General features: G+C 41.3%; 1 protein-coding gene across 5 annotated transcripts in view; it reads left to right on the top strand.

Moving 5' to 3' along the window:
• Positions 1 to 15,590, top strand: part of AGTPBP1 (ATP/GTP binding carboxypeptidase 1) — a 167,144-nt gene extending 151,554 nt beyond the window's left edge. For 3 of the 5 annotated variants that reach the window (XM_025931681.2, XM_086685114.1, XM_086685115.1), the window contains exon 26: positions 12,364 to 15,590. In XM_025931681.2, coding sequence (XP_025787466.1) covers positions 12,364 to 12,541 — 178 coding nt within the window. In that variant the 3' untranslated portion in view covers positions 12,542 to 15,590. The other 2 variants (XM_086685116.1, XM_086685117.1) reach the window with 2 other exon arrangements.
• Positions 15,591 to 22,044: the final 6,454 nt, after the last annotated feature.

Genomic DNA, 22,044 nt, shown 5'->3' with positions numbered 1-22,044 from the left:
AAATTTTAGGATTATTTGTTCTAGCTCTGTGAAGAATGCTGGTGTTACTTTGATAGGGATTGCATTGAATATGTAGATTGCTTTGGGTAGTATTGACATTTTAACAATATTTGTTCTTCCTATCCAGGAGCATGGAATCTTTTTCCATTTTTTGGTGTCTTCTTCAATTTCTTTCATAAGCTTTGTATAGTTTTCAGTGTATAGATTTTTTACCTCTTTGGTTAGATTTATTCCTAGGTATTTTATGGGTTTTTTGTGCAACTGTAAATGGGATTGGTTCCTTGATTTCTCTTTCTGTCGCTTCATTATTGGTGTATAGGAATGCAACCGATTTCTGTGCATTGATTTTATATCCTGCAACTTTGCTGAATTCATGAATCAAGTCTATCAGTTCTTTGGTGGAATCTTTTGGGTTTTCCATATAGAGTGAAGAGTGAAAGTTTGACCTCCTCCTGGCCAATTTGGATGCCTTATATTTCTTTGTGTTGTCTGATTGCAGAGGCTAAGACTTCCAATACTATGTTGAATAACAGTGGCGAGAGTGGACATCCCTGTCTTGTTCCTGACCTTAGGGGGAAAGCTCTCAGTTTTTCCCCATTGAGGATGATATTAGCATTGGGTCGTTCATATATGGCTTTTATGATCTCGAGGTATGCTCTACTATCCCTACTTTCTTGAAGATTTTGTTCAAGAAAGGATGCTGTATTTTGTCAAATGCTTTCTCTGCATCTACTGAGAGGATCATATGGTTCTTGTCCTTTCTTTTATTGATGTGATGAATCACGTTAATTGTTTTGTGGATATTGAACCATCCACTGCCCTTTTCAAGTTCACTGATTCTTTTTTCTATTTGATCCAGTCTGCTGTTGAATCCTCTATTGAATTTTTCAGTTCAGTTATTGTATCCTTCAGTTTTGTAATTTCTTTTCAGCACGTTTTTATATTTTCTGTCTCTGTTGAAATTCTCACTTTGGGGGCGCCTGGGTGGCACAGTCGGTTAAGCGTCCGACTTCAGCCAGGTCATGATCTCGTGGTCCGTGAGTTCGAGCCCCGCGTCGGGCTCTGGGCCGATGGCTCGGAGCCTGGAGCCTGTTTCCGATTCTGTGTCTCCCTCTCTCTCTGCCCCTCCCCCGTTCATGCTCTGTCTCTCTCTGTCCCAAAAATAAATAAACGTTTGGAAAAAAAAAAAATTAAAAAAAAAAAAAAAAAAAAAAGAAATTCTCACTTTGTTCATTCATTCTTCTCTTGACTTTGGTGAAAATTTTTATGACTGTTATTTTGAATTCTGTATCAGTTAAATCACTTACTTACATTCTTTGAGATCTGTTTCTAGGTATTTATTTTGTTCTTTTGTTTGGAATATATTCCTCTGTTCATTTTCAGTGACTTGTCTGTTTTGGTTCCTGCACATTAGATGAACCTAGCCGTCTCTCCCAGTCTTGACAGAATGCTCTTGTGTAATAGACGAACCTCCTTGATCAGCCTGGCTTGAGCTCCTAGTTGTCTGTCAGAGTTTTGTGATTGCCCAAGCCTCTTTTTTTGTTCTCAGTCGCTCCCAGTAGTTGAAGGTGCCAGGTCATGGTAGTATCCCAAAAAGGAGGATCATAGTCAGCACGTAGATGCAGGATGATTAGGAACTGGACCCTCTAGCAGCAACTGAGAAAATATGTGGTTAAGCCCCTTCCAGAGAAAAACTGGGAGATGGGCATTTTTGCCTATTCCCTCTGTGCTAGCCTGAGGATAAAGCTGCAGGAGGTGCCTCTGTGCCTGGTCAGAGCTGTTTTCCTTGCTTGCTACCATAGGATGGGACTAATGAATGCAAGCCCTGTTGGCTCCTAGGGGCAGGCCATCCTCAGGTCTGTCTCTTCGGTGGCAGCCACAAAAGCTGAGGGCCAGATGTGTGTACAAGCTCCTTTCAGGGCCGTATGGGGGACTTGTTTTGATTATTGGAGCCCCCTGAGGGGAGAAAGCAGGATATGTATCTGCTGGGTTCCCCAGTCTCTGAAGAGGATGACAACCCACAGTGCCTGCCAAGTTAGAAGTCTGGTCCTTAGGCTTCAGCTTTTAAAATATACACTGAAACTTTTTCAGGGGAGGACTGGGAGATGGGCAGTTTTGCCTGCTCCCTCTGTGCTGAACACACCATACACACACACACACACACACACACACACACACACACACCTATATACATGCATACATACATGCATATATATACCTTTGCACACATATACATATGAATACACACACACACACAGATACACGCTTGGGCACAAGTCCTGCTGACTCAGAGCTAGGTGTTTTTTTCTAACCAACCTTTAATTCACCCATGCTGTCTTTAGCTGGGTCTAATCTGATGTGAAATTTATCTTTTTAATTTCTAATTGTAGTTAATTAGGGGGATTAGAAAAAAAACTCTAAAAATCCTCTTTGCGGAGGGTTGGGGGGATGATTTACGAAAAATTGAGAAATGTTACCCTGGGGCATAAGTTCAGTAGCCAGTATCCTGGGGGGCCACTCGGACTTGCTTTTGAGCAGACATTCTCTTACTCTCCAGACCCCCATTTCTGTGTTTTGGCCCTAACAGAATAGCCTCTGTGACAAAACTCTTTGGAAAGTCATCTTTCCATCTCTCTGAACGAGGGAATAGCTTGAGGAAGGTGATCTGAAGGTCTAATTGCTCTTTATAAAGACTTTAAATCAATTATTCTTTTCAGTTGCACCCTGAACACCAGTATCTCCAGTTTCTCAGCTTTGCTGCAGCTTTTGTAATGCAAATCCACGCATCCCTGTTGGCTTCCCCTGTCCTATGGACTTGAGCAAAGTGGAAGTTGGAACCCAGGCCCTTTCACTTCATCCATCTGCCTCCATCTGCCAACACTTCGTTGAGATCTCTTCTTTGCTTTTACTCCCTCTTTGGTTTTCTTTTTCCTGTGGACTGTCCTTTAGAAAAGAAGTTATTCTTTTACAGTCATCTTAGTTGCTCTTGAGATTCACTGTAGTTACCGGAACTTCTAGAACTTCCTTTTCAGTGAAGCCTGCGGTTGAAAATTAATCGTGTTTTTTATTCCCAGGGCATTCATTGGAAATTACACACATAAAACATTTTAAGTATCCCCGATTGTATTTGTTGTATAATAAAAATTTCATCTGATGTAACACTGAGTCTACAATATATCTTTCTTAGGGGGTGTGTTTCTTTTAGGTCTAAGCTGGGAATATTGGTTGAGCTCATTTAAAAGCTTACAGCTATTGGGGCACCTGGGTGGCTCAGTCGGTTAAGCATCCGACTTCAGCTCAGGTCATGATCTCACGGCTCGCGAGTTCAAGCCCCGCATTGGGCTCTGTGCTGACAGCTCGGAGCTCGGAGCCTGGAGCCGCCTTCGGATTCTGTGTGTGTCTCTGTCACTCCCCCACTTGTACTGTGTCTCTGTCTTCCTCTGTCAAAAATACATGGACAATAAAAATAAAATAAAAGCTTATAGCTATGTAGTATTTTTGTACTTAGCAAAAGTGTTTCTATTTTACCTGTCACCTAAACTATTAAAACAGTCCTTTCAGTGACTCTCATTTAAAGGATTTGAGAATTGATACAACATTTAACAGTGCTTCTCATCAGATTATGGTGATGGGGACTACATTTCAGGATATTAGGTATATAGAAGAAGTATTTGAAGTTTGAGTATATTTAAGACATTACAGGAAAGTGAAGCTGAAAAATACCAAATTCTGGACGATATTTTATAATAAAAACATATGCTCATGTTTAAATGAGGCCTAATTAGTCTCTTATAATCAGATAGTATTTGGATGTCTTTTTCTTTTTTTTCTTTTCTTTTCCTTTATTTCTTTCTTGAGATGGAGTCACACAGCATAAAATCAACCATTTTAAAGTGAAAATTAATGAAGTGAATAAAAATATGTTCATAATATCGTACAACTATCAGTTCTAGTTCTGGGAACTCTGTCTAGTTCCAAAATGCGTATATCACCCCCAAAGGAGACCTTCATACCCTTAAGCAGTCATTTCCAGCCCCTGACAATCACTCGTGTGCTTTCTGTCTCTGTGGATTCACCTGTTCTGGATATTTCAAATAAATGGAACCATGTAGTGTGTGACCTTTTATGTCTGACTTCTTCAGTTAGCTTGTTTTCAGTCTCTATCTGTGGTGTAGCATGTATCAGTACTTAATTTGTATTTGTGTGTACAGCATGGACATTAGAAAATGGGGTGAGAAATTGTTCTTAATGCAACTAATAAAAATAAATAGGACTTAAGCTGGAGAAAACCTTTAGAATACGCTTAGCATTTGTTCTACTTTATGTTAATGCTTTTTTAAAAATCTAATTTGATGTGTTTTGATAGAGTACCTGACTTCTAATAAAGTATAGGGAATGAGTACAGGTCTGTAAATGAGTTAACAGTGTAACGTTTTGTGGTTAAAGGCTCTACCCTTGCCCCTAGCAATATCAGAGGGACTGGCGGGAACTTATTGGTCAGGTGTAGTACAAAGATACTCATTGCTGCAGACTATTAACACATGAATGAAATACTAACCTATGTATTTTCTGTGCTTTCTTCGTGTGAAGCTAGTGTTTATTTGTAAATATGTAGGACGTTTTTCTTCTGAGAAAATTAATACTGTTAAAGAGAAAATTATTTGTGACACTTCACAGAACAGGAAAGCAGACTACTCAGGAGGATTGCTAACAGGGGGGCTTTGTACTTGGGAGGGAGATTGGGCTCAGTTGTGAATACAGTGAGGAACACTAGTGACTTATAGCCAGGGAGTAGAGTAGGGGATTGGCAGTTGGAAAGTGACTAAGAGAAACCATCCCAGGTAAGGGAGATTCTGGCTAAACCTACTTGACGGAGTTTTTGCTGAAAGCAGGCCAGGCTGATGAGATACAGAGAGTGGGGATTTCGATAAACTGACTCAGCAAGGTTTTTGCTACAGCTAGGCTAAGCAGGCAGAGCCCCTGACTGAGGACAGATCCCAAGGTCAGGACCTAGTCTGAAAGAGGACTGAGAGCAGCTGGACTCAAGCTTGGTCACAGAGAGAATCTGTCAGTACAGATCATTTGTGGCCACATGTTAATGGCAGTATCTAATACCTAGTAATGTAGTAAAGCTTACTCATATTGATGTGCTTTAAAAATTTTTTTTTTAATTTTAGAGAGAGAGAGTAGGAGCGGGGGAGAGGGGCACAGAGAGAGAGAAGGAATGAATCTGAAGCAGGCTCCATGCTCAGTGTGGAGCCTGACACGGGGCTCAATCCCACAACCCTGGGATCATGACCTGAGCTGAAATCAAGAGTTGGATGTTCAACTGACTGAGCCACCCAGTCGCCCCTAATGTGTGTTTGCTCTGTTTTTTATGTACAGTTTATTATTTAATCAAGCTAATCCTTAAAAAAAAAAAATTCCTTTTCAATGGCTGTGATGCACATGCTTGAGGCTGTTGTGCATTTCTGACAGACATTTATTGCAACCATGTAGAAAATTCCTACAGCTATAATTGCATTAAAATATTTTCTAGGCAGGGATGCCTGGGTGGCTCAGTCGATTAAGTGTCCGACTCTTGATTTTGGCTCAGGTCATGATCTCATGATACATGGGTTCGAGCCCCGCGTCGGGCTCTGTGCTGACAACTCAGAGCCTGGAGCCTGCTTCTGATTCTGTGTCTCCCCCTCTCTCTGCCCCTCCCTGGCTTGTGCTCTGTCTCTCTCACTCTCAAAAATAAATAAACATAAAAAAAAATTTTTAAAGAATATTTTCTAGGCAGATAAGTCATGCCATATAATTGAAGGGTCATATCACAACTCCTAGTCCACTTGAAATCATAGTTGCTTATAACTAAAAGTGAACCATTTGTGTTTTTGTGAAATGCTCTTGTACCCACAAGTACAGAGGAGCCTAAAATCATCTAGAGAAACAAAATGGAGACTTACATGAACACTTCAGGACCCCAGGGCAGATTTGATTATAATGAAAGCTTTCAGGCTGATTGTAGGAGAAGGAAATGATCCTTATCATTGAGATCCAGATAAGTATCAAGTTAGTTATTGTTAGTCTCTAAGACAGCTGTACAAGGAATTTGATGATTGTAGATATTTATTCATATTTATGTGCTATATTCTCAGTAACCTCTTGGAAGAATGGTTATTCCTCTCAATAAGTGCCTATTTGAGACTTCAAAGTAAGAATATGGCATATCAGAACAAGGAAGAATACATATTCCTTCAAAGAGGCTTCATTCTATCCTCTGGCAGGTGTAGAGTAGTCTGGCCAGGGACTGAGCAGACTTGAGGTAGGTTTGCAGAAATTGGGAAGCTTGTTCTCCCTGGGTTCACCTGTCCCCTCCCTGCCCTCCGAAGGTCACGATTGGTGGCCTAGGACTTCTCTTTGCCTCAAGGAGGCACCTCAAGACAGCCCTCAATTCTATTGTTTGTGTTCTGTTTGTTTTGCTGCTTTCTGCTTTGCTTTTCAGCCTCTTGCACTATGTATTTAAAGAATTTGTCATATGCCTCCAGGGGAAAACTGTTGGGGTCATATCTCTGCAACTCCCTTCTTTCAGGAAACTTGGCAGCTCTGAACTCCAATTTTTGCCACCAATCCTTTGAAATTGCTGAAAGCTCTGATGACTTCTCTGCCTCTTAGCAGCTGCCCTTGCCTGGCCTTGGTTCCCTCTGGACTTTGCCCCACGCACCTTTTCTCTTGGTTGATTTTGCTTTGTATCCTTTCACTGTAATAAGTCATAGCTGTTAATACAACTGCGTGTTGAATCCTGTAAATCTTGCTAGCATGTCACCAAACCTGGGGTGGCCTTGGGACCCTCAATGCACATGCCCATTTTGAGTTTCCGGTTAAGTTCAATTATTATCTCTGAGATTTTCATGTTCTATTGAGAATGAACAGAGACAGATGATAATGTAACCCTTTTTCATATGTGTGTAAACCCAGACTCAGAGATGAACTGACCCAAGATCATCCATGTGGTAATTCTTCACAAAACCAGGAATCGTGCCCACGTCTAACCCAGAATTCCCCTGTACTTTCGTTGTATCTTGTATCTTCCAAGGAACTAAGCAGAATTGCTAAAAAGGAATGGCTTCAGCCTTTGAAGCTGTCCGAATTACTGGGAAGCTTAACTGTTTACCACTTTCATTACGTATAAGAAATGTTTCTAGATCAATAGTAAAGTAAGTTGGAGGTTAGTGACTTCATTACTATTTTTTTGAAGGCAGCTTAGTTATATATTATTTTCCAATGAAGTATCAGTAAATTAACAACTTTCTTTACTTTTTTTTCCCCCCAAATAGATATCCTCTTATTAGAAATTCTAACTCTGTGTGTGGGTATGCACGTGTGCAGGAATGTGCAAATACTTATGTATACACTGTGGTCAGTTAAGACCGACAAAAATTGTTACTTGTATTTTCTATGGATAACTTTGTTTGCTTTGTGATATTTAGTAGATGCCAAATCTCTTATGAGCTAAGAATCAAATTATATAAATGGAACATTCTCTAATATTTAGGCAGATAGAGATTTTTCTTTCACCTGAGACCTGATATTTGAATACAAGAAAGACATAATCGGCAAGTCACAAATTGGTAATTTGGACAATGGAATATTTTTCTGTTTGTGTATCAGTTTCGGACTTTCTCCCCTAGGATATGTTCATTGTGTTGTCTAAAAACAGTAGGTTAGTCTCAAAACTGTTGAAGAGGACAAGGTTAAGGTGGGATTCTGAGTCACAAGAGTAAGGCAGTGGTTTTAGTCAGTGGCTTGGCGGCAGCCCGTCGCCTGGGCTCTGTAGGAATTAACAAAGATTGATTAACTTTTTTTTAACAGATTTTATTAATTTCATAATAACATTTTGTATTTGTCTAACCTAAGAATTTATAAATGCTTTCGCACTTTACTACAACAATATGCGAGGTCGTAGGTCTGATATTGTGATCTCTGCTTGTCCAGTAGAGAAAAACCGGTGTTGGAAACCAAGGACATGACTTGCTCAAGGTCATGCAGCTGGTTAGTAGAAGAGGAGAGGCACAGACCCAGAATTTCTGACTCCATAAACAGTGTTTTGCTTCTTTCATGCTTGTATAGGGAACAGAGCTGAAGATCTGCCTTCTGGTGTCTCAGATGTCAAGTCAGCTCTCATGCAAGTAGTTGGGCACACACTGAGGGGGATGGTGAATTTCTTAGGTTTAATTTTGTGTATGCTTAATAGTTTAACACAAGGATAGCCAGAACACTTTCTAAATCTGAATAAAGCAGAATTTTTTGTTATCTTTAGAAATCAGTTGGAATTTTAAACCTTTTCTGCATCTCAGTGACACCCTACAGCAGAGAATTTCAACAGATTCATCCTGTGAGAAAGTCATATGGGTGAAGATTTTGGTATTTTTCCTGAAGCGGCATGAGGAAGATTTGGTTTGGGACTAAAAATGCTATTCTCTTTTAGAATCAAATGTTTCTTATTGATTAAAATCCAGAGTAGAAGGATGTTAGGGTAGGTGAACAGAGGCCAGTTATTGGAGAATGAAGCAGAAACAGGCAACGGGAGTCAACTTAAATGAAGAAAATTAGGGGAACAAGAAAGTCGCGGTGGGAAAAAAGTAATAGTGACAGGAAATAATTAAGTGCTGATTAGAGTTCTTTTCGTGATTGAATTATTACTTGAATTCCTTTCTGTTGATGTCAAGGGATTATTTATTTTATAACTCTAGGGCAAATTACCTTCAAGTCTTTCTCTTCTTATCTGAAGGCTATTGTGAGATGATGTATAGGAAAGCCCTTCCTAAATCATGAATTGTTCAAAACATATGTTGGAATTATTAATAAAAGCAAAGCTGAATTGCTGTGATTGGTCTTGAGCCTTAAGTTTTTTTACTAAAATATAATCAGTGAGATGGGGTAATATAAAAATCGATGGTCTCATTGGCTCCGTGGCTTCTTATAAAGAGTTCAGCAAACATTTGTTTAGGGCCTACAATGTATCAAGCACTTTCGGGAGCTGACAGGAGGCACTAAGATGAGTAAGTCACAGTTCCTGACCTTAAAGTGCTTAGGAGACAGACCCACAAGTCAGTGGTTTCACCTGCATACCAGAAGTGATCGGACAGAATGTGCAGGGTACAAAGGGAATACAGAGAAAGGGCACTTATCCCAAGGTGGGCTTTCATAAAGGAAGAACATCTAAAGATGAGCCTGAGCTGCAGTTTGAAAGAAATGTGAGTCGTTGGGAGAAAGAAGGTGGGAAGTGTGTCCTAAACAGAGGAAGGAATGTCCGTGAAGGTTTGTCATGTAAACGTGAGGCAAGAAGTGGTTCAGAGATTGACTGGCAGGACTTGCTTGCTGAGAAGTGTGGTTTTACGACTCACCGAGTGGATGATTTGGGGACTAGGACAAGTGGCACAGGCTTGGTAGGGAGACTGGTGAGTTCCATTGTGAACATACACTTGAGGTACATGTGAGATAGCCATGCCTGGTATGCACAGTGCAAGTTCAGGGGTGAAGTCAGGGCTAGAAATTTGGATGTGGAAATGATCGGAATGCAAATTAAAATGTGTGAGTTTACTCAAAGAGGGCATGCTTATGAGAACAGTTGGCCAAGAGAGCATTTTTATACGGAGGATGAAGAGCACTTGATCAGCAGGGAGGAGGGACAGAGGGGAATGAAGCACGACAGAGGAGAGGAGTGTTGGCATTCCTACCATTTAAGTGCAACAGAGAGATCTAGAACAATGGGCTGGAGAGTGACAACTGGAATACCAGTCGGAAGGCTGCTCTCGGGAGTGACAGAGGTTGTCATCTCCTCCTGTTCCCTTCGTCTCGAGATTCCCCCAGTTCTTTAGCCCCTAAGCCTACTCCTTGCTCATCAAGAGCACTGATAGCCCTTCACCACTGCTGGATGGACTCTGTATTTCAGCCAGAGTGTAGACCTTAACGAAGCAGAGGCCAGGAACATGACTTTGTTAGGACCTGCAGAAACAGGCGTCAAAGTTTGAGTTACAGGAATGGAATTAGAGTGTGAAACCCACCCGCTCCGGGGTATCGGGATGGGGGATGCCAGAACACGGATGAAATTTATGTCACAGTCAGCATATGAAGGAGCCAAGACCGGCAATTAACAGGCTCACATTATTTTCTGAACATTCCTTATTACGGGATTTATTTGAAATTTCCAGGAGCTTTGTTTTCCAGGTTATGCTTTTCAGCCTTAAAAAAGTGCTAATCAGCATCTGATTGCTCCAAGTCTCCTTGATGTCTAGGAGCTTTTTTTGGCTTGATCTTAGGCATTTTTGTTACTTCAAAATCATACTTCCTCTGTTTCCTCAGCTTGTAAGAGTAGACTTTTCCTTTAAACCCTTTCTCTTAGTTCAGATTGATTAATATTCTAGTGTTCAGCTACCCATGTAGAATTAGGTCCTTGCTGTGACCTTAGTGTAGTGGCTGGGCTTCCTGTAACCAGCTTCCTTTATGCCAGTCTGTTTTCCTTGGTGACGGTATGGGGGTTCAGGGGTGCATCGGAATTCTGTGTTCCATAGACTTCCTGAACGATGCTTGCCCACCCACCCACTGCATGGATTTTGTGCTCTTCCTAGACATTGGGAGACCCCGCAATGCTGCAGGTAACTACACTGCTCTGGTCACAGTGCCTCATCACCATGGAGCCAGCCTCTACAGTCCTGGTTGGTGTTCTCAGCCCCTGTACCAGCAGAGTACATGGCTTTTGAGCAAACCTGCCTCCTCCCTTGCATTTCCATGGTCGTTTCTTCTTGTTAGGACAGTCTCCAGGAGGAAAGTAAGCAGGTTTCTCTCCTCACTTCTTTCCTGCATCCTTTGCTTTAGCTGAAGCCTCCATCTTTTCTAAGTGTCTTCCATGGATGCTGTGATTCACCTGGGACACCCTGAGAATGTGAATCACCAAACTCAGGGAGGAATGAATTATTGTTTTTCAAAAGAAAGAAAGAGAATAATGGTCGTTTGAAGGGGCAAATATTTTTTTGCCTTTTAAGCTAACACTTTTTCTAAAGACCTAACAGTTTCATGATAAATATTTTAGTTGCATAATTGAATGCGGTGAAATAGTTCTTGTGCGTGATAGGTTGTAAAGTCTCACATTGTCCTTCGGGCCACTCAGCTGGCTTATCAGGACTGCTGCATCATAGTGCACGCTCTGAACTTTTTAAGAAGTTTGCTATATAAGATCAAGGTGGTTTTGCAATCTATTTTTAATGAGCGGGAGAAAAACAACTTTAGGAAAAAAGATAATCTTACCAGATGAGTTTTGCTTTCTCATTTCAGAAAATGAGAACCACATAATCCATTAACTTGTCTTTCCTGCCTGAACTTCTAGATATCTGAATTTAATATTCAGTGCAGGACTTCTTTCATGCGAGCTGCCTAATGACATTTGCTTCTCTGTTCATTTTAACAGATTATTGTTCCCTTTTTATTGTCTGATTTTATGGCTTTTAATTGCACCCATGGTGGGAAATCCTGTTTGGAAGCAGGTGGGATATAAACAGACATCTGTGTGAAATTAAGATAGTTTGGGTCACAAAATGGGGACATTGAAATGCTTCTATAGTGTTTCTTTGATAACACTGTGTGTGTGGGCATGTGCACACATGTGTGTAGAAAATCTCCCAGATGGGGAGAAATCTGAATACTGTGATTTTTTGAAGAGGAAAGAATATTTTACCCTAGTGGAAAGGTTGTCTTTATCCCAAACAACCTACCTAATGAAATATTCAGAAGCACTTAGTGCTTTTAAGCAAATGTCTTATTCTGTGTCTCAAGGGAAAGTAATTAATCTGGGTGTGAGCATTCACTTGTTTTTCATTTTTATTCTTGACCAATGGAAACTGGATGGGTGAGTGCATGGGCCGTTTTTATGGCAAATAATCATTGTATAGACTTAGAATAAGTGGTTTCAGTGTTTAAATACCACAGTTTCTTATAATGGATGAATTATACGATAAATAAAATAAAGTTTATTGAAATGGTCTGTTTCTTTTCAGTGATTAAAATAGAACTTTTAACCCTGCAAATTGATGAAGTCTTTTAAAAAGGCAACCTCATGGGAGAGTTTCTTGTTTTTTGTAGCTATCTAACTATAGGGTGGAGAGTGACAGTCTTTTAATATAATTAATAGTTAGCATTTCACCCTTTATGGTTTCAGCTATTACAAATCTTTTAACTTGGTCATTTGGATAACATCTTTAAAGCTAATGCAAACTCTTACATTATATTGAAATCAAAATTAACCCAATATGGTCAAATAGCCTTATGTTAGAACCTTAGGATCTAATGAAGTCTCATGTGCTCTATGTGCTCTGGCCACAGCCCTACCACTTACGTCTTGGATGAAGATGAGCCTCGATTCCTTGAAGAAGTGGATTACAGTGCAGAAAGTAATGACGACTTAGATACTGAATTGGCAGAAAACGCAGGAGATTACGAACCTTCTGCTCAAGAAGAAGCACTTTCTGACTCCGAATTATCAAGAACATACCTACCTTAAGCCTTCTACCATCTCTTGTTAACTGAAAAAAGAAATGAAATATCTTGGGTTTTCTTACACAGGAAGTTTGAGAGAAAAGAGTTAAATAGCTAACTCGAGAAAGACAAAAAGTAACTTGGGCCTGTTTGGTTTCAAGACAATAAATATGTTATTAATTCATGATAACATTGGCACTTGTTTTATTTCAGATATTCGGTGCACTTGATACCGCACTGAATGATCAAATACTGGATTTACCTGTTTTTAAAAACCTGAGTATCACTGCATGAATTTTTATCTTTAATGGTTATATCCTGCATCAAAGGGGTAAATTTTAAAGTGTGTGAGAATATAAAATCTGAATTCTAGAGTGGTTGAAAATCCCGAGTTGTTGAAAACTAATATATATGTACATGGATTTCTCTAGCTGTGACTGTGTAGTGTGGTTAGACATCAAAGAAAAGACTGTTCTTCAGAATCATGTTAACTGTGGAGTTGCGACTGAAATCACCCAGAGTTTGCCTTGAAACCATTACAGTCTCCATTTACCAAATTAAACAAATAAAAGCTGTATTAAATATTGGATTCATTTCGTCATCCTTTTTAACCAGCCCAGATTATTTGGTTTGTGGAATCTTTGTGAGGCTATTATAAAAATCCAACATCTGAACACACTGATAAAAACTTGTGAAAAGAAAAAAGGGCCGAATTTACTGGTGTTAAGTTTTTACGGTATACGTGAAACTGTACCTATTGTAGAAGATACATTTGAACAGCTCTCTTCTCTAAAACTGTGTCTCGTGGGTGTACCTGAAATTTATCACTATAGTCAGTTAAGCTTTAAAGATGCAGTGAGAGTGTGATCCAGTGTTAAGTGTGTGTCTCTGTATTAAGCATATTTAGCGTTTCCTGAGTTGTGTGATGCTGTTAGATTTACTGAAGGGAGTTCACCTAGGGCGTGCCGACCCTGGTGTCCGAGTCTAGGTGACCGCGATGATGGTAGACCATTTCTTGTAGTGACATCTTTGCGGGTTTAAGCTGCCCTGCTGCAGGAATGATTTTGTCTTCAAATAAAATAAAACTAGTTCAGCAACTCTGGATAAGTGTCCTAAGAACTAAGTTTCTGTTATAATAACACAAACCCAAAGGAGATACCTCATTCATGGATTCTTGCCAGGACTCACATGCTTCGCTTTTGGTACATTGTCTTTGCTTATTCCTGGTTACAATTCTTTTAAGTCTTTTTTAAAAACCTGTAATAATGGAAAAGAAAAGATAAAAGTGTATTTCATGTTTTTGCCTTTTCCAAATCCGTGATTTTCACTGTCTTTATTTGAGGCATTTTATCCATGGTATAGCTTATTTCTGGTGTCCTAGGAGCCATGTTTAAACACCTAGCACAGGGCAATTGAGCTCTTTTTCTCTTAGGAACCTAATTCTTATGAATCTCAGAAAATACAGACTGGATTGTGAGGATTGCCAATCCTCTTACTGTGTGGTGAGCTAATGTGGGAAAGATGAGGATACTTTGTAAGGTCAAACCTTATTTATTTAATAATCCAATAATTAGTAAAGTAATTTATTTTTTATTTATATACTTCATATATAAAATAATTAGATATTTAATTATAATTTTTTTCAGAGAGTGGATTGGAGCCACTGTGTCTGTATGTAAATTTTTCTTGCTTCTTATAAAACTAAAAATTGAAACCCAAGGTATCCATGTATGAGAAGCAATTACAGTTACTGTAATGTGAAGAATAACTCAAAGCTTGAATTTATTATGTTGGCAGTTTAAAAATCCCTTACTGTAATATTTCATATCGATGAAGTACATCTTTTAGTATATGCTATAAAACTGAATATGCCTTTTATTAAATAATTATTCACAAGGTGGAAGAGAAAGCCTTTATAGTTAGGAAATGATACTTTCCTTAATAAACAGCTTTGGAAAAATAAGAATTTAAAATCCTAACTTTCCTAAATAGGGGTAAAGCTAAATGTAATTGGCTCTTAGTAGCTAAAACTGCCCTAAATGTTATCCCTGTTGTCTATTTCTTTTCAGGATTTTCAAAGAACAAGTGAGATGCCTTCAGTGCCATACTTCTGAAAAGTAATGTGTGGCTGACAACCTGAGTCTAATGACAGAGTTTAGATTTATTTAATTTGCCTTGTTTTTGGAACTATGAATATTCTTAAATGTAGATGGTCTAATCCAGTGGTTCTCGTCCTGTGTTGTGTGCATCAGAATCACCTGGGGAACTTGCTTCTTAAAACAGAGATTCTGTAGACCTGCGTGGGCCCCAAATGTACATTTCTTCAAAATTCTCAGGTGGTAATGCTGTAGGCATCGCTCCGGCAGAACCACTGTCTCCCCTGATGCGCTCTTCCAGCCTCCAGTTTCCTAAGAGGAAGTTAGCACCAGGGATGGTTCTGATCAAACTAATTTGTAGAATCAAGAAAATAGACACAGGGAGATCAAGCGAGGTCCCAGGGGCACGCAATCCAGATCAAACTAATTTGTAGAATCAAGAAAATAGACACACAGAGATCAAGCGAGGTCACAGGGGCTCCAGCCCAGGCCTGCAGACAACTAGTCTCGTGTTGTCTCCTTGCCGCAAAAGGAGATGCTGTTGTTGGCCTTTCCCCAGAAAGGGAGAACCGTGAAAGGCTTGAGGGTCTGTCTTGAGTTTGTGAAATGTATTCAGGCAGGGCAGCATGCAAAAACCTATGGTTCAGATCAGCTTCTCCTTTGCTGCAGTCATAGTATTGTTTGAAGACAGGATTTTGTCCTGCCTTAGTATCTTTCTTACTCAGTTCCTACCAGGTCTCCCAGTTTTGTGTGGTATTTAGAAACATGGACATTTGTCTGAATCCTAATTACAAATAAGTAACCTGGAGTCTCACTTCAGATAGCGCACTAACAGCAATGAATACTATCTTTCTACATTTCCAATGTCCAAGTTAACATGACCATATTATTATAAGCACTGAAATGGATAATATAATAAATGTACTAATGGAATTGTCTTTGTGCATGATCCAGAAATAAATGACAGTAACAAAACCATGAATGTATCTTTATAAATCCTTTTGTTTTCTTGTATGTACTTTAATGGTTATAAAAGAATGGAAAAATCAGTGAATTCAATGAACCAGCTGCATGTAAACGCTAGGTCCTTCCATTAGGAAAAACCTGTTGAAGCAGTATTTCAATTGAAAGATCATTCTACTGTATCCATTAGAATGTTCTTATTAAGTGAATATTTCTCTGGTTAAAGCATATTTAAAATCCTGTATAGAAACAAGGAAACTTAGAAGGTAGTCTCATTTTCTTTATGAGAAGTCACATTTTGAAGGTTTGGTTCCCAGAATGCCAATTTCAGTTGTTTTTCACTGTTAATGATATTTTAAAAGCCTTAATATTCACCTACATGGTGCTGACCATTAAGGGCCTTCTCTTTCTATACCCCGAGCAGTAACTTAGGCCTGTTTCTGCTCCCTCTACCTCCTAAGCCTTCTTTATACTTCAAGCTCTTTTGACCTCTGGGCACCTTCTCTCAAATCTTAGGCTTCTGAGCTTGGTTGGTTATTGGGGTCACTGAGTAATTAAACTTTTCAGTTTGAGGTCACTAAACAGGCAGGACCTAAATCAAATGAGTGGGCCTCCTAGGGTGGCATTTGAGGCATTGGACCACCAGCCAGAGTGAAGTTTTGGAGCCTGGGATGTGGCTGACGCTGTCGAGGGTGGAAGCGATCTCTGCGTCTGTGCAGTTGCACGCATGCACGCTCACAAGCCAGGGCAAAGTGCAAGGGGGCCTGTGATGCCTTTCTGTCTGCAAACCCGGGCAGCTCCCGCTATTAGCTCCCGATATTCAGAAAGGCTTCCCTTCACAGCAACTAATGTGGGACTGTCCCTTTTAAAGATGTCCTGCGGGGGGTGCCTGGATGGCTCAGTCGGTTGAGCGTCCGACTTCGGCTCAGGTCACGATCTCGTGGTCCGTGAGTTTGAGCCCCGCATCGGGCTCTGGGCTGATGGCTCGGAGCCTGGAGCCTGCTTCCGATTCTGTGTCTCCCTCTCTCTCTGCCCCTCCCCCGTTCATGCTCTGTCTCTCTCTGTCTCAACAATAAATAAACGTAAAAAAAAAAATTAAAAAAAAAAAAAAAAGATGTCCTGCGGGAGTGCCAAGCGAGTATGAAGTGAAGCAATAGCAAAACTCTGCCCCTGGGAGTGACGATGCTGATTTTCCAGACGTTGTTAATGTGCCCATAAACCACATAAAGAGCAGCGATGAATGGCAAAGGGGAAGAAATTAGGAAAGACAAGGATGCTTGGTACGGAAAATTGAAATAGAAAAGGTGAGACTTCAGTAACTACAAGTCAAGTCTGCACCTTTGAGAGTAAGTGGGCTTCTCCGCAGCTTGTTCTCTGCCTGACAGTTAATTAAATAGGGAATTTTAAGACTGGAAACTCCCCTTCATGTTCAGTGCTAAGTAGTTACTAAAGTCAAATTACAAACTCTGTTGGCAATGTCACGACTTTTTTTATTATTTATGCTTTTTCCTGTATCATCTCTGTGATGGCTTTTTCTCCTGTCTTCCTCATCTTAATCTTAGAAATGTTTGACATTTCATCTGCTTTTCTTTTCGCGTGTGGGCACTTGACGCCATGAATGATTATATCATTTCATATAAAAAGATAACTCAAAATCCGAAGATATCCCTTCGAAAGGATTAAAAGGTGTACTTCATGTCGAGAGAGGAGTATCCACTGCACACACGCCTTTGTCAGCTTTTATTTCCCCCTTTTGAAGGGCTACACCAGATGAAAAAATACCAAAAACGATACCCCTGTTCTCACACATGTGAAGATCCAGATCGCTCACAGGATGGGGTGGACAGTGCAAGTGTGCTTCCTGGCGAGCCATTCTCTCCTTTGCCCTAACCAGTGTTCAAGATCTGTGTGTTCTGAGGTCACCGTGTTGCCCTGAAACCCCAGGAGTGGGGGGGTACGTGACCTGAGCTGAGCTCATCTGGCACATGCCACCTGCTGATCACGAGGATGGTCAGGCAGACTGGCGATCTAAGCCGACCCTAGCCTAGCGAATGTCGGGACTGGATGGTAATGCCAGAACAAAGGCCCTTCCTTAAGAAGGGAGGATATAGCCGCTGCTGGCCTCCATGCAACCCCGAGAGGAGAACACTCCCAAGACAGCCTGTGTTGAATGAGCAGAGCCAAGACATGGAGAGAAACTGGGTCCTTTTGTCATTTGAGCCTGTGTCGAGCTTTATGTGAAACCTTGGACAGTTCTGTGGTTCAAGCTATTTAAGTTGAGTTTTACTTGTGAGGGTATGTCTTACACAAATATGCCCCAAACTTACCCGAAAAACCAACCTTTCGTGTCCATCCTCGAAGGGATGGCTGGACCCAAAGCACACATCCTGAGAGATAGGTAAATTCTTGTTACTCAGAGGGACACTCTGGACAGGCAAAATCAGATGTCCTCTCAAGCATGTCAAAGTGATTTTGTGTCTAGCAGAAAGGCTTATTGGGCCAGAAATGAGCCATATTTTTGTCATCCTGCCCTAAAACCCAGGGATTATTTCTTCCAATTATGAGACTTGTCATTGGTTTGTTCAGACGTAATGTTATCCCAAGAGCTGACTTTTCAGCATCTTGAAAGTTCTCTGTTGTAGTAATGGAGAACATGAATGCTGTGAAATATTAATACTGAAAGGGAGTACCTCTGTAATGGTGCATCATCATGACAAGATGCACCCAGAGAGCAGGCTGAGAGGGATCAGAGATCCCTTTGTTGGGTGACATCAGTTAGACGAATGAGCAAATACAACAGGATGAAGTTTTCGTATTATGCAGTTACCAGTCTCAAAGCTATTTCTATCCACCCCTGCCTTCTATCCACACAGGACTCCCAGGTAAAGAGCATGTGAATAGCCCTTTAAAGTTCAGGAAGTGCTTCCATACAAGTTACCTCATTTGAGCATCACAAAAACACTATTAATAAGCAGATATCCTTGGTATTTTCACTTAACATGTGAGGCTCAGGCCATAGGACTCACCCAGACTTGCTGGTGGGCAGCAAAGTGGGGACTCAGGGCCGAGCACTGGCCCCTCTGCTGGTGGCCCTGTGCTTCCCCCACAGGTGGCCAACCCATGGCCTGTGCCAACTCTGCGGGCGAGTTTGATACGCAGTTTGACAATTTTGAAAGCGTACGAGACTGTTCCATCACCACACACCCTGGTCTCCCTCCGGAGGGTGGCAAGAGCCAACCCTGCCAGTATCTGGCCTGTGTTGAACACTCTCCTGGCTGCTTTACGAAAATGATGTCAATGGAAACATTTTCTCTCATATTTTACAAATCACTGTCTTTATGGACAGTTAGGTAGAAGGTGGCACATCTGGTGTTTGTGTCTCACCATTTTACGTTTTCGGTTTTTTTTTTGAAGAAAAGAGACCCTTGAGTCTTTTTTATTTCACGTTTAACAAAATAGGTAGTGCGTTAGTACAGTCTTTTTCTGTCCTTTCTGGTTTCTCTTAAGGCTTGGAAAGGCTGCTTTTTATAGCCAGGATGGTAAGGGAAATGTAATGCACATTTTGTCTAATAGACTTAAAATAAGTTTTGCTTCACTTTTCGTCAACCGAATTTACATTTTTATTGGGAAGAGAGTTTATTCTGTAGCTTCATTATCACTTTAATCGGCTGGGCCAAGAAATAAGTTTCAGAAACAAACCCACAATGATCTGTTTTCTAGATTCCGTTTTATTTAGAGGAATATAATCTTCTTATAGCACAAAACAAGAATAAGATGACCTAATAAGCGCCCTGACTTTGGATTTGTACTAGTTTACGATCAGCTTGTTGGCCAAAACTTTTACAGACTTTTTTTTAAGTGTATTTTTAGAGAGAGAGAGCAGGGGAGGGACAGAGAGCGCAAGACAGAATCCCAAGCAGGCTCCATGCTGTCAGCACAGAGCCCCACATGGGTCTGAACCCACGACCCGTGAGATCATGACCTGAGCCAAAACCAAGAGTCAGCCGCTTAACCGACTGAGCCACCCAGTTCCCCCTATGGAGGCTTTTTTATTTGTTGTTGACTAACTAAGCTTGCTTAATTAAATAGCCGCCATCCCATGCCAGAGCTACCTGTCTCAGGATTGACAAGGACAGAATTAACACCCAGGGGTCTGAATCCACCTTAGAGTCTTTAGAATGATTGTTTTCATCTTTCACCTCTTGCGTACCAGCACCCCCCACAGGTTCTCCGGCGGTCCCCAGCGTTTTGTGGTGCTAGCTGGAGGGCCCCGGGATCTCATTAGCACGGATTCTTTCACATCGTCGGACTCTGTTCAAAGGGACACAGGATGTCCTGTCATAGCTCAACTTTTCTCATTTAGAATTAGTTTACAGTGGGTGGAGCATTTAATGTCCATTCAACGAATCCACCAAATATTACTATCACAGCTTGTGAAGTTACAGAGACCCACATTTGTAGGGTGTTAGGCACAAAGCCCGGCACAAAATAACAGCTCAATAAATAGCATATAATTATCTCCATGGGTGGTGGCCCACTTGACTCCATTTCATTTATTCTACTTAGTATTTCAGACCTTTTCCATCTTGGCCCTCATTAGGACATGCAGTACCACACTTGTTTAGATGAAGAAATTCATCCGAGAAAGGTTAAGTGACTTGCCTGAGGCCACCCAGCTCTCGGCTTCTGAACCCCCAAATCCTCTCTGATGTGTGCGCTCTGCTGGCTCATGCTTTTAGGCTGAGCAGAAACCGACTCTAATTTCAGACTTGTTTCATATTCTGTTGACAATTACATCGCCCATCTTGCCATTTATAGCTTTGACTTTATAGCTTTGGGAAGCACCTTAAAATATAATTGCAAATGCTCTCCCCATCCAAATGTGTATGCTCCATGCCTAATAATGAGGCTCTTAAGTGGTGGCATAGGAGAGCAGCAAGATGATAGCTCATGGGAAATGAGAAATCTGGGCAAATGGGATCTGGTAATGGACTTGTCAGTGACACCATTTTTCTGATCACTGGTCCGCGGTTACGTTGGCACATTTTGTATTTCGAAAGGCACAAAATGTCAGGCTGTTGCCCAAATCCTGGTTAAGATTTTGATTATTTTGAAGAATTGCAGCAAAGTAACTCAGGAGTGACTTTTTAAAAACTTTATGTTTGATGTTTCTGTCCTTTGTTTGCAAGTGGTACTTGCTATTGGTTGTAGATCTGGCAAAAAACAAACAAAAAAAAAAAACCCCAAGTTTTTCTCTCCTATTGCCTCAGTGGTTTCATTGCTCTATTCTTGCAGTAGAAGTCCCAACCGCCACTAGATTTGAGACACATGTGACATTGGCCTACGTGCTTGGCTGCTCTTAACTGAGAGCATTCATTCGCTCATTCATTCGTCAGACTTTTCGCAAGTACTGACGTGCATGGCAGCAGAGGGGGCGAAAGGAACACAAAAGTGATGAAGATATGGCCCTTACCCTCAGGAAACTCGAGTCTCGTAGAGGGGAAAGACCTAGTTTCAATAAACAGCAATGATGCGAGGCAGAACGTGATGTCAGGGCAAGGAACAAAATGCCGAGGGGACACCAGGGACTGACTCATCATCACGTGGGCCTCTGGGTAAGGTGTCACAATGTGAATCCCGGCTAGATCTCCAGGAATACCGGGGAATTGGACAAGTGGAGATGGGAATTGGCAGCCAGGGCAAGAGAGAAGGTGAGCAGGGTAGACATTCCAAGACAGAGGGCATGAGATGAGAGAGGGTGGAGGTTGGTTGACCATGAGGAAAGGTGTGGGGTGGGGGGGGTCTGGTCACAGAGGGCCTAGGAAGTTCTGCTGTGGAATCTGTACCTGTAGGTCAGTGAGGGGCTGTAGCTGGGTCTAACAACCAATCCAGTTGGGTTTCTTAGGTTTCCCTCTCAACTCCCGTCTTTGGGGATGAGTTTGTCTCTGACCCCCAGTTCTCTCTGGCCACTAGCTGCTCCTCGGGAACAGGCCCTTCAAGAACCCTCCAAGATGAGCCCCAGCCTTCCCCTGAGCCGGGCCTGCTCTGCCTGCTCCAGGAGCCCAGAGGGAATGTGGACAGTGCTAATCACACCAGAGTTACTCCTCCTTCTCGAATTTTATCAGTTCGTGCAAACTAGGGACCTTCGGGCTTCATAAGGGTTCCAGGCTAGATCAGTGTTGGCACAGAATGAAGTTCCCTAACTAGGCATGCTTACAGGAAGTGACCAATAGCTCTCCTTCTCCCCAGAACTGCAAACATTCCTGACGAATGAACCTGCTGAGTGAATCCCCGAAGAGAGTCAGCTCGGGGCAGTGGACAGAACTGAATCGGGAAGAGCCAGCTTGTCTATGCATCGGACCTCGTCAACCCTTCAGTCAATAGTGCATTTGCTAGAAATTCATCTGCTTTGTCTATAACATCAAAGTATTGAGTAGAGAGATCCTCAGGTCCCTCGGCTCTGTGATCC

This window comes from Puma concolor, chromosome D4, assembly GCF_028749965.1.
Source record: "Puma concolor isolate L17-30 chromosome D4, mPumCon1.1.hap2, whole genome shotgun sequence".
NCBI classification, from domain to species: Eukaryota; Metazoa; Chordata; class Mammalia; order Carnivora; family Felidae; genus Puma; species Puma concolor.
The sequence above is the reverse complement of the archived record's forward strand: the minus strand, read 5'-3'. Positions and strand labels throughout refer to the sequence as shown.